At 40.1% G+C, this 13,500-nt stretch overlaps 1 protein-coding gene across 4 annotated transcripts in view; it reads right to left on the reverse strand.

Moving 5' to 3' along the window:
- The window catches only part of SH3KBP1 (SH3 domain containing kinase binding protein 1), a 240,223-nt gene that overhangs the window by 13,159 nt on the left and 213,564 nt on the right, over nucleotides 1-13,500 (reverse strand). For all 4 annotated transcript variants that reach the window (XM_075429147.1, XM_075429157.1, XM_075429163.1 and 1 more), the window contains one exon: nucleotides 9,214-9,299. In XM_075429147.1, the coding sequence (XP_075285262.1) occupies nucleotides 9,214-9,299 (86 nt within the window). The remainder of the gene's footprint in view (nucleotides 1-9,213; nucleotides 9,300-13,500) is intronic.

A 13,500-nucleotide genomic window follows, 5' to 3' on the forward strand; every position in this document is an offset into this window, starting at 1 on the left:
TGCAAATTTGGCAATCCGCAGCCTCAATCGTACCCAACGTATCAGGAGAGGCTACAGTGCTTTTAAAGTCAAAATGAGCATTAGCAGACTGTACAAAACCGGACTGGAGTCCCGCAGACCTTCAGGGTTTCAGGAGAGGAGAAATGAAAGTAAAAAATTATTTTCTGGGGAAAAAAATGCAAATGTAAGAGCCGGCTTCCAGTAATATCCAATTTGAAGCCGACACATGAGATAGCTAAATGGCTTGCTTAAGGTCACACAGCAAATCACTGATGTGTTTCAACACCTTTTCATAATACCATTTTCACCATGTTACTTTGTTAAGTTGCATGGCAAGAGTATACTGCCATCAAAAATACACACTCGTCTATAAACATGTGAAGCTCAGATACATGCGTACAACTGGAGGCTGGAGCAATCATCCAGCCACTCTTTCCCACCTAACTGCTTTTACTATTTTTTTCCTATTATTTTCCTATTTTTGAGCTAGTTTTAATCCAGCTCACTTTCCAACAGCATGTGCCCAGCCACGCAGATACCTGCGCGGAAGGAAGGATCGGTGTCGGTACCAGAGGACTGACACAAGCTGCTAAAACTGCGCGGAAGAGCAGACTGCTGCTTCGGGGGGCAGCAAGCTGGCTGAAGGTATCTTGCAGCCTAGGAGGGCTCCCGGGCACGACGCCCCTTTCTCTGTGTTGCTGCTTCTCTGGTAAGCACCACTGTCCCTCCCTCTGTTCTTACAAAAGATAAATACCTACACCAATATGCAAAACAACCAATGAAAAAAATAGTGCAGGCATCATTTCGTATCTTTGGCTTAAATAAACTAATAATTACCTAGAGTTCTATGTTTGATCACAATAATCAAATACTCATGTTTAAATTGTAAAATGTATTGATAAACAGTGTATGACTGTGTCCTTCAGACCCATGAGCACTTGCAGATAAAATTTCCTCCATGCATTTTATGAATACCATGAAAGATTATAATTTCTGTGCAAAGCTTCTATTATCAATAAATACTGGGAATTCTCCATTTTTTCCACTTCTGAATGAATTTCTGATAGCTAGAAAAATGAACTAAAGCAGCCTATCCCTGCACTGAATGTGAAAAAAAGAGCAGAGCAGAGGTTGGAAAGGCTCCACAGGTAGAATCTGCTGCCAAACTAGTGAAATCACAGCCATTCAGCTGCCACTATAAATGAAATTCTGTTTAAGTGTAAGGGACAACACTTGGTACAACGCTAAAACCGTAAATCCATTTCTAGCACTTCCATATGCCCTTTATCACCCCCTGTTTATTCTCCTTATTTAGATGTAGTTCTCACTCCCAAATCTGCTCTGCATCTAAGGCTATCACCCCCTTCCACGGTCATCACCTAGGAGGAAGTCGCTGAGGAAAACTCCCATCTAGTAAACTGGTAACTAGTAAAATGAGGAACAGAACCACTCAAGAGACCTCTGCCTTACTGTCATCTACATGTAATGAATTCACTCATACTGGTTATTTGATTGGTTTTTGCTGATGAAAAGCAAGGTTATATAGGTGTGACTATACTATACTCACTGAGGTCATTAAATGAAGAGATTTGCTTTTAGTTTGTATTTCTGCAGCTATCAGAAACTGGGAGGTTAAATTTACATACTAAGCAAAATGTAAAACCTTCCTGAGCTGGACCAAACGGAACACCATTAAAAATAAAGTCCCGTCTACTGTATTCACAGCCATGTTAACTGCCAGTAAGGCAGCATCAGCATCCAACAGACCTGAACTCTGCACTTTCTCTGCGTCTAGTAATAACAAACAGTGAGGAAGGTTTTATTGGACACACAGAACATAGAAGGCACTCACCAATTAACAGTGCCACTCCCTAATTAAAAAATAGTTGATACTTGTTCTGCAAATAAATAGATGCATTCATCACTATTACTGTCTCACTGATCAAGCGGGTAATTGATGAAGCAATTCCTGAGATGGCAAGGAAGACATCAGAGTAATTCTAATATACTAGTGTAGTAGACATAATAAAACATCTGGCTTACTGAGTAAACATATTTAATACATATGAAAAGCATTAGCTGCGAAAGAATTATTCCCTGGTACCCTTCCAAACCAGTTAAGAATAGGATATTTTCCTCATTGCTAAGTTCATTTGGAAACGTGGTTATTTAAAGCATGATGATGATGTTTTAAAAAAAATTTACAGATCCAGGAAAACAATTATTGAAGGAGAAAGTTCTCAGCTCATTAGACTTGTACCTTCCTGGAAAATAGCATTCAACTCTCCCCTCCCCCCAACAACCAGAAAGAAGTACTGAAATGGTTATGCTTCCTTCTTTACTGCTTTCCCCCCCTGCATTTACTCTTCTGGCATAAAATGTGGCTAGGCCTTCACTTTATCTTACGTTTAGTTTTTTTAGCCTTTGGGCAAAGTCATTTATACATAATGAAGACATGAAGTTTTTTGAATTAGTAGGGAGATTTCACCTTGAGAAAACTGAAATGGAAGGTGATGGATAATAACAGAATAAACACATTCAGAATGCTAATGGGAAGGTTTCATAGAACAGAAATACAGCAGGGTGGGAAGAAATAAGGCAAAGGTGGCGTTCAATTAATTTGAAAAGATAGTGCCACAAAAGCTACAGAGGTAGATTTAATTTCATAATTATCTTCAATAGATTTAAAAGATTGACAACAGGCTTGTGAAATAGAATAATCCTGAAAGCTATCAAATGAGACAGAGATACCGCCGACAAAATCTTCTGCATTGATGTCTATTCAATATATAGCACTAATTAAAAAACAACTCAAACAATAATCCGACTATTACTGGGAATTTTCAGAAGACCACAATTATCTTAACTATTTCAAGTGCCCAGCTTCTGTTAGTCCCTCCATGCTGAACAGCACCATACCCTTCAAGGAACAGAGCCATGCTCCCAGCCAGGCTCGGGGCGGCAGAATCTCACCAATAATGAATAGCAGACTCTTTTTTAAAGATTTGGGTAACGCCATTTTAACAGGAGGGCTCCCTGGCTGCAGGGTTACTGTGTTCAGGAGTGCAACAGCGGTGTGCTGGGGAGGGCTGCCGGCACGGTTCTTTGCTTTGGAGGGAAACAGTTTAGCTCCTCTGGCTTCCCAGGACAGTCACTGGACAGCTACCTTTGCTCAAGAATGCAATTCTCTTCTCCCTTTTCAATCCTGACTTCTATTGCTTTAATAGCTGAATGTAGAAAGCTACCATAATGAGCTTTGCCAGCCACTTGCCAGTGCCCTCATAAGGATTTTATTTTTAACAATTCAGAAGATGCCAAGAAAGAACTGAAAGGTCAAGAAAACTGAGCTAGAAGAAATGCATATGCTGTTTTCAGGCACCTCAACTTGGCACACATGGAGGATTTAAATTTCTGGTTTACTGCCTTTTTCTGGACCCCCAGGGCAAAAGATCCAATTAATTTACGTAACAGACTATTAATATATCCCTTTATTTAGAATACTTACAATTCACAACTATGTTTATGGGTGATTTTTGATTCACTGACATAAATACTACAACTTAACCCAGTTGCATAATTCTGCTCCTTTGCTTCGCTCTATTAAAATGAGCATGAACAGCAGCACAAAAAGAAATAACTGTTTTAGTCAGATTTCAGTCTTCAGTATATGAGTCACATTTTGTCCTCCAACCCTTATATCCACCAGTATTTCCTTTTTTCCAACTGTCACTCTGTGTCTTCAGGCAAAATAATCATAGTGTCTCACAGTATAACAGCCTGTGATTTAAAGACAAACTCACTCAATTTTACAACCTTTTACTGGAAAGATTCTCCATCTTTTTCCCTAGTGTGGGCCAAATCTTATTAGATCACTCTTTTTTCCAGTCAGAGGCACAGCGACCGCCTCTGCTAACAAATATGAGCACATAACAGCTCTACAACAACTGCATATACACCTCAAGGAAACATGATATACTGAAGATTTTTTTGTTTGTTTGTTTATTAGATATTTTCAAGTCGGGTATTTTTAACTGCCCTTCCAGGCAAGTTACGCACCAGGCTGGGGGGGAGGGACAGAAAAAGAGTACAGTTAATAACGTGGGTTTGGCCAGTACTCCATGATCCACCAGCACATGCTCTGAAGATTAAAGTCTGAGGAAACACTGAAAAATGGACTCGCCTTAACCAGCTTTCAAAGAATCTCTTCAGAATGTTCATACCAGCACTATATGCTTCCACAGGAATCAATGAAGGCGTACATGCCTTATGTTAGCACTGACGAAGGTGATTAACTGCTTTCATAAATACTATGCAAAATATATAAAGAGCCAGGAAAAATATGGGAAAGATGTGTCCACTTGGCTCTGTGTGGGAAGTGCTTGGGCAGCTCAGTCTTCTTGCAAAGCACAGAAACTGCTTCTCGTGTGGATTAACTGAGCATTTACACAGTAGATACATTACTTTTATTTCTTTATGGCTTATTCTTTAAATCACTTAGCTTAAATCCATATGATTTTAAGTGTTAAACTATTTCAAAGCAAGCCTGTCTTGGATACATAAGACTTGTTTCAGGATTGCAGGATTCCGAAGTGTGTGTGTGTACATATAGTCAAAAGACTTAGGATTAATCCTGACTTGCAGAGAAAACTCAATACCAATAATTAGTTGGAATAATTCAGTAATTTTCTGGAAGCATTAGTTCTTGATCCAGTAAGCTATTATGTTTATGTGCTAGATGCTTCTGTCATTGCTCTGGCCCTCAGATATAACAATTCTTTGTGAAATTAAGAAGAAACATGTAACCTAAAAAAAAAGTCAAGTTATACAATAAGGCATGAATTTGAGCTGTGGAAATCAATGTAATTCTACGTCAGGACTACTCTCCTGTTGGTACAACACGGCTTACTTTCAGGTTTCTTTGGAAGCATTTTAAACTAAGCTCAAAAAGCCGCTGCCAATCCAGGAACAGTTGTTGGTACACGAGACTGTCAACGGTTGTAACTACTGTGATTTAACCACAGCAATACTGGAGACAAAGTCCTGGGTGACGTTGCCGTGCACGTTCCACTGAGAGCCTCTCTTCTAATTTCCATGTTTTGTTTTGTTGGGTGTTTTTTCCTCTTTCACACTAGAGAACCATCCTAGCATGCTACTAAATATTTTTGTTCTGTATCATGTGAGGACATCATAATGAAATATATGCATTAAACTTTGCGATGACACCACCTGTCTGTAAGGGCAGGTTCATGAAACCACAGCATTGACAAACAGAGCATGCAAACTGTACATGACACTTCCGTCACCAAAATTTCTTATGGTATAATAAAATAAACTATAAAGATTCCTCGTTTCAATGCTATGGTGCAAGATTTTCTGTCACAGTACAGTCAATTTCAACTTGCAACTAAAAAAAAAATCTGTAACAGACATGTACACAATTGGTGTTCTACAAAATGCTTCTTTTTTGTATTTGTTATGCATTGTCAACTAAAGCAAAGTCAGGACAGAAAAGAAATGGAAAAAAAGCGTGCCTTACCCTCATGAAATGAAGAAGAGTTACCCATGGCAAAGAGATGTGAATAGGAAAAACTGGATGAAAGATGTGTGGAAAGGAAAGGAAAGGCATCACTGAAAACAGGGAAAAAGAAAACAAAAGAAGAATTGAGGAGGAATGGGGAACAGTTCCTCTTAAATACTATCTTCTGAAGATTAGTTTTCCAATTTTTTTTGTACGGATTGTGGAAAGAAGCAAAGGCATGAACAATGGGGGCAATAGCTGCCATTGTATCTACAACCAGCAGTGAAGCTCTTGTCAGTACAGATTGCAAAACTGTAATCAGTGCTGTATTACCATCAAGAAAATTGAATGTCAAGTCACAACTTTGCAGAACATGCTAATGAAACCAAGCTATGTGCTAACATCTACATAAAAATAACTTTTTATATATGCAACTGACAGCACGTTATGCACAGTACTACACATCACCTCAGCCTTTCTCCAGCATTTGTGACTTTCCTGATCAGTGAAGTTGGCTGAGAATGTTTTTAAATGTGTTTTTAAAGGTGTGGAGGTTTCTGGTTAGACAACACTGATCCACTGGTGGAATATTACTTCGAAAACAAACAGAAAAATGCCATTTCCGAAACAAGCAATGTTTAACACACTGATCTAGAATGGGGGATCTAAGCCAGATACAAGTTTTGAATCTGGATTCCCCAATTCCCTCCCGCATATTGCTTCTCAATTGTTGATGGAATTATTGATTTTGCTGTTGCTGATCGCTTTCGGTTTTGGGAGATGGCATATGGAAAGACCCTGTACCTTCTCCTCTGTCGTTGTAAAGATTTTGGTCTCATCAGGATAAACGAACCAACTCAAGAGATCCTTAAAAAGGTTTCACAGAACAGAAAAGTGCTCTCCATCCAGCTTCAGTATGGTTTGCTTTTATAACTGAAAACTGTCTCTCCAGTGCTTTTATACATCCCTCTGCTCTGAATGAAAGAACAAGAGCTTTAGACTGGCTGTAGGACTGAGAAAGCGACAGCCATTACCCAGCTTAACATCGCTAGTGCAAACAAGCCAGGAGAGCGCTGTAGCACGCATTTTCAGTCCACGATTCACCATCGGTACTTAGCATAAGCAAGACAGAGGGTGAGGCAACTTGCAACTGACTGCTGCTTTTTCCTCTGTCCTCTCCCAGAGCTCCAAGTGCCCGAGAATGGTGTTGGAGCTGACAGAGGAATAAGTAGGAGCCTGGTACCCAGAACGGTCACACACTCGAGCTGCTGCAAAGGCCATTTAACTTCCATTTCCCTCAAAGGCTACCGCTAAGCCCCACCTTGCCTGTCACCTAAGTGCACTCTAACTCATGGCATGGATTTGGATTACTGAAAAGACATCAAACGACTACATTTAATCAGATCCATTTTGACTGGAAGGATGAATCTCAGGGAAGCTGAGGCTGTCCTCCCCACAGAGTACACAAGACTGGGGCAACACCGCTAACATGTACCACAGTTCAATATTTTCTGGAGTCACACAGCCCAATCCATCAGTGTTTTGGAATACGATGGGACATTCCACTTGCTCATTCATCATTTTTTACTAGTAACTCGTATAGCCACAAGATTTCTCCAACCCATTGTTCTCCTTGTAAATAAATAAAAAATCTAACACATTCATCATAAATCTTTCTAATTACACTGCTCTATAAACTGTCCTGAACTCCAAACCTCTCCCCACAGTAAAAGACATTAATCCACTGTGAACTGTTTTGTCTTGTTAAGTTTTAATTTATTGCTCTACACTCTCTTAAAAGGCTGTTTGTTTCTTTCACAATATTTTACACAAGCCATCAAAAGCCTCCTGAAAATTCATATCAGTTATGATCTTTGAGACCACTTTCATTCCAAAATCATCATTTATTTCTTTTTTTCTTTTAATGAGCTGTCTAACAGGCTAGAATGACATGATTTGTCCTTGTAAATGCCATTCTGGTTTGACCCTATCAAGTTATACTTATCTAAGTATTCACACTATTTTATCCTTGGACTCAACAGGTTCCCCCTTGTTAGTGGTAACAGGAGGTCATCGGCTAAACCCTTTGCAGCATGTCCTGTGTGGTTTAGTTTATGGAGTCTTGCTGGCTCCTATTCTCCATTAAAAAAACCCAACAGAAAAAACCTCCACCGTTGTGCTGGAAATTAAGAAAAATTATTATAAATCAAATCTCCTACCTAGCCTGTTGCAGGTTGTTAAAAAAAAAAGAACAGAAAAATACAAACCACTCTAAGCTGTTATCCTGATAGTGATTCCAAGGAAACTAGCACAAGGATTAAAACAGTTTACTTCCATCAGACCACTTCATGCTATCTGCAGTCATAGCTTCCTCTTTCAAGTAAGCAAAAGCTTACACACTTTGAAGCAAATTCATCAACGTGAGTAACAAACAATAAATGGTAGAATTTGACTGTATTTCCATACTATTCCTTTATATTAATCTCTACAATAAATATGTTCACGCAATTTATCACAAGATTTTAACTTTCCATGTTTATCCCAAATGAAAATCTGGAAAAAACATACTACTTGCTTCTCCAGAAGAATGTTACCATCATAAACTGCAGCAACAGCAGAAGGTTAAAGAAAAGCGGACATATGGATGCCGAATAGCTCATAAACCTATGTGAAATCAATTTAGCATTTTATTGTTACGTTGCAATTAAAATCCATCTATAACTTAAAGCTCTGCTTTCACGTCCAAAGGAAAAGCAGGTTTGGCTGTTGAAAGTATACTATTTTACAGAAATGTTTTACTAATAAAACAGTCAGAGTAGAAACTGCCACACCGAAATAACACGCAGTGCTGCCAGCGAAAGGCAGAAATGCTTACGCATTCAGGGTACCCTGGTTCTGCCTTTTACAAAAACAGGTCTCTCGCGGCACAGCTGCGACTGCGGCGGAGAGCGACAGCAGCAGCTGTCAGCGGCGTATTTCTAAGCAGAGGTAGAAGATGGCTGTCACGGCTTTTGCTTACAGCCCTGGGACAAGAGTCAGAGCACCTTGCTTTCCAAGTGCCACCGACTGCAGCACCCACCCCAGCAACCATCTCTCCCACACCGCAAAACTTGAGCAGGAAGGAGGGTGAGAGAAGACAGCAGAATAACCTTTCATTACTCCTTTCCAGGTGATTTCCCGATGAAAAAGTTCATGTTGCAGGAACAGAAATAAGAGAAATTTAGACTTCTTTTAACAGGTGTTTTCAGTAACATTTATTCAAATTGGCCTCAATTTGGTCTCTACTCCTTTGTATTGGAAAGTGTAAAGCTTACTAACTGCACCGAACCCACAATCTTTTGCAGCATTAAAAGTATGGCAGCACTAATGTTACATCTGTTAAACAAGTATGACATTATCGTTGGACTTCTCAATTGTTTCAGATTTTTACAAGAAATAACAAAAGCCCTCCTATTCAATACAGCTCACCATTCTGTATTTCCTTTTCTAAAATTTTTTTAAACAGAAAACCCCAACGAAACTTTTTAAAGTAAAGCAGAGGTGATCCTTTAATCCTGCAGTTAAAATTTGATATAAATGCACTCACGTTCATTGCCAAATCTTCCTTCTGCCTTTTGGATCACAATAAAGTACTAAAAAGCAGAAATTTACACTATGAATTTCTTAGACAAACTATAAAAAGCACTATAACTTACCGATGTCATTGCTTCTTTCAGAGGAGTCTTTCTCTAGAGTGCCGGCTACTGTACTGCCCACTAATTCCACTTTTGGACTATCACTCCTGCATTTGGATCAAGAAGAGGAGATATTTTATTGGAGTTTTTGTGTGGGTTACAGTAAATTGATAGTTTACTTGCAATTAATACTGAGAGAGGGACATAGTCTTCCTTTGTACCGCCAGAGTAATATCAATGTGTCAGCGAGAGCAATCTCCAGTAAGTAGACATGCTGTATGGATTAACCTTATCTCATTTCTCCTTAACACCTGTCAAAAAAGCCTATTTTAGACACCGTAGTGTCCTGAATAATTCTTCAGATGTTCACAGCATCTCAACATGAAGGAAACCTAAGGGGAAAGGGACATCCTTCAGCATCTTATTTGTAATTGCTTCTAATTAATTGGCTTGCATAAACTATAGCAATGGGCGACCTAGAATACTGCAGAAAGGGAGAGAACCTCAGTCTAGCATTGTGTGTTTCAGCAGTTCCTAGTATTTACTCATAAACGCAGCTCTTCCACCAAAAGAATATCTTTATTTATTTTTGCATGTTGCTTAAGAGACTAGGCTACGAATATTGTTTCCACAGGTCCTAAGAAACAAGATCTCCTAGTCTGTCTGAATCACACAGAATCACAGAATGGTAGGGGTTGGAAGGGACCTCTGTGGGTCATCTAGTCCAATCCCCCTGCTGAAGCAGGGTCACCTACAGCAGGCTGCACAGGACCTTGTCCAGGCGGGTCTTGAATATCTCCAGAGAAGGAGACTCCACCACCTCCCTGGGCAGCCTGTTCCAGTGCTCCGTCACCCTCAGAGGGAAGAAGTTCTTCCTCATGTTCAGACAGAACTTCCTGTGCTTCAGTTTGTGCCCATTGCCCCTTGTCCTGTCGCTGGGCACCACTGAAAAGAGCTTGGCCCCATCCTCCTGACACCCACCCTTCAGATCTTTGGAATAGGCAAGTGTCGAGAGTTGTGATACTTTATACAGAGGAACTATTTTTCAATCAAACAGGACATCAAACATAAGCAACATGATTATTCTTTCTTCATAGCACTTTACACCCCACAACTACTTAAGTTTACTAAAATAACCTGACTATTGAAACCATTCATTAAAAAAGGGACAGTGGTAGACGAGTAGCTCAGCACTGCACAGGTCACATGGACAAATCCCTGTGACATTTATTGTGCTAACAACTGTCCAATTAATGCAGTAATTATCATCGTTATCAGGTCACCCAACGAATATCATAGTTTTTCCACAATGACTATTCCCACTGTAGCACTGTAACATTTATGATTTATCTAAGGTATCCAAGTTATGGTCCCTGAAACAAGCCAGGCAGATGTGCATTTCTATGAACAGCAATAATTTGCCATTGACAGTAAAATACATAGGAGCAATTGAATCTTGTTGATTTTTTCATTTGTCTCTGCTTTTGATGCCATAAGCTGATGGCAGATGGCCTGAACCTCAACTCATGGCAGCAGTTTATGAGCAATACACAAAGTGATTGGAAACCCTGTTTCAGAATGCAGGAAGGCTGTGATAAAGAGCCTGAAAATTTATGTTAAAAAACAGAGGAAGTCACAGATTAAGTGAACATATATCCAGTTAAACACTGTGGTAGGGTGACAAGTATTCTGTGAATTTAAAACGATAGACAACCAGTTTATCACCTGAAAAACAAACTAGTCCTACACAACCATCAATAAGGCAGGCAGTCTGCACCAGGAAGGCAACAGCAGAAATTTAACACATTCCTAGAAAAACGTATTAATTGGCAAGATGATCAATAAGTGTACTCTTCAAGTGATTTACCTGATCAATTAGTTTTCTTATCTTTTGATCTTTAACTTTTTTTTTAAAAATTGCTTATATATTTGTACATCTATAAGAAGCAACATAGTTTCTTGGCTAATAGGACAACAAGCATCTGACTGCATACTCTGTTTTGCACATATGTATTTCCCAGCAGACTGAGAGCACCCTGTGAGCTGGAAGCGCTCTAGGAAATGCGTGAGCACAGTTTTGGAGGAGATTCTTCGGATGGTGTGATTTAGGGCTGTAAGTCACAACATTTACCATTTGACTATAAAAGATACAAAGATACATTATATCAACCTCACAAAAAACCCCAGTTCTTCTGTCAAAAGAATCCGCAAGCTTATTATGCCAATCTACATCCATTGTGCTGTGAAACGAGCGGAGCCATCCCTTCCTGGTCACAGCGTCTCCTTCCCTCCGCTCATGCCCATGCAGACAGGCTGACAGCTTGATCAGACAGATGATCAGCCCGAAAGAAACCCCCACTAACAGAAATTCCCCTGCAAACTGATTAATTGCCATCTGGAGCAACTCCCTGACCCATATGGCTGAACGGCTGCACAAATGCTGGTGCTAACATAAGGGAGGCTGCAGGGATGGGCTGCCGGCAGAGGGAACCTGACCCTTTCAGCAGCAGCATGGACGCAGGCTGGTTTAGACTGATTGTAGAAACGCCTTTCCATAGGTCTTTATGGCTTGCCTGCTCCAGTGAATTGACTCATCTGTAAATTGTATAATCACAGGTATGTCTAAATCAGCTGTGATGCCTTTGGAGCAAACTGACAGCTATTCTCTGTTCCACATGACTTTTGTCTCTCCTGTTGCCGTTGAAGCCCTAACCTGCCTCCAAGGGAGGAAGGTTATATTTAAATGGAAAAACCATTAGCACCACAAGAAGTCAGTGAGATGCGTAAGATGCAAGCTGCTTACTCAGAACAGAACAAAAAACACCTGCTCAGTAGGTGCCATGGAAATCTCATGGGACTCACTCTATAACTACAGCAATTCTTCTCCCTAGGATCACGTACTGGTTTTGGCTGGGACAGAGTTAATTTTCTTTGGAGCCACCTGCACATTGCTATGGTTTGGATTTGTGACAAACACAGTGCTGATAACAGAGGGGTGTTTTTGTTACCTCTGTGCAGTGCTCACACAGCCTCCAGGCTCTCTCTGTCGCTGTGACAGTGAGCAGCCTGGGGGTGCACAAGAAGCTGGAGGGGACACAGCTGGGGCAGCTGACCCCAACTGATCACAGAGATATCCCATGCCATACGACATTGTGCACATCAACAAAAGCTGGGGGAAGCAGCACGAAGGGGGGGACGTTCGGAATGATGGCATTTCTCTTCCCAAGTCACCACTACATGTGAGGAAGCCCTGCTTTCCTATGGATGGCTGAACACTTGCCTGCCAATGGGAAGCAGTGAATGAATTCCCTATTCTGCTTTGCCTGTGTGCACAGCATTTGCTTTATCTGTTTAACTGTCTTCATCTCAACCCACCAGTGTTCTCACTTTTGCCCTTCTGATTCTCATCCCCACCCCGCTACAGGGCAGTGAGCGAGTGGCTGGGTGGGGCTGAGCTGCCCACTAGGGTTAAACCAAAACAGCTCATCAAAAATTCTGCTGGTTCAATTCTTATTCTGATTGCCTTAGGTTTTTCAGATTCTGGAAAAGGATACCAGCAGCTCTTAAAAATATTTACTGTTTTATTAAACTGAATTGATTTAAAAACAAAATGCCTTTATTGCAGTGACTGCTTGCATTTGAAGTTTCACATTTCTTAATTACTCAAGTAATCCAAAGTCTGTTCCATGGATTATTTCATTATGTCAACTTTTTGCCCTCTTCCTACAAGACTCTCTTACAAGTTAGAGCTTACCTGGCAGAACACCTGTATCAGATAAATCCATTAATTTGAATTAGCTGATAAAGAAATTCATAGCAAATTCATAAAACTCCTCACAATGTGAGCATCAACATGCATCATCACCTCTGTAAGAATCAGCTTTCCTTCTATGTTTTAATGCAACTACTGTTACAAGTAAAATTCTTTCAAATATAATGGCATTAGACAAAAAGAACAAAGGGTTTTTTTCTGTGCTAGACATAGCAGATTTTGGACAATTAAGAACATAACAGGGTTATTGTTTAGATCTGCTTTTTTCACTTTGTTAACATGAAAACTGAAGTATCTTTAAAAATGCACTGTTTCTTTATACAATTTTGTACTTGGAAAAAAGGAAAACAGAAGAGCAACAAACGACTCCTCCACAACTCTAAAAGTTTAAAAAATTTATACTATGTTTAAAATATTCCAGGCAAAGGACAGAGCAAAAAAATAGCTACCCTGTTGCACGCCCAGCCAGTGAACTGAACACTAGGGCATGTATGGGTCTCACCAAGAAGACATCACTAGCTAAACCTGAAGGTCAC

The sequence above is a fragment of the Opisthocomus hoazin genome, chromosome 1 (assembly GCF_030867145.1).
Source record: "Opisthocomus hoazin isolate bOpiHoa1 chromosome 1, bOpiHoa1.hap1, whole genome shotgun sequence".
Lineage (NCBI taxonomy): Eukaryota > Metazoa > Chordata > Aves > Opisthocomiformes > Opisthocomidae > Opisthocomus > Opisthocomus hoazin.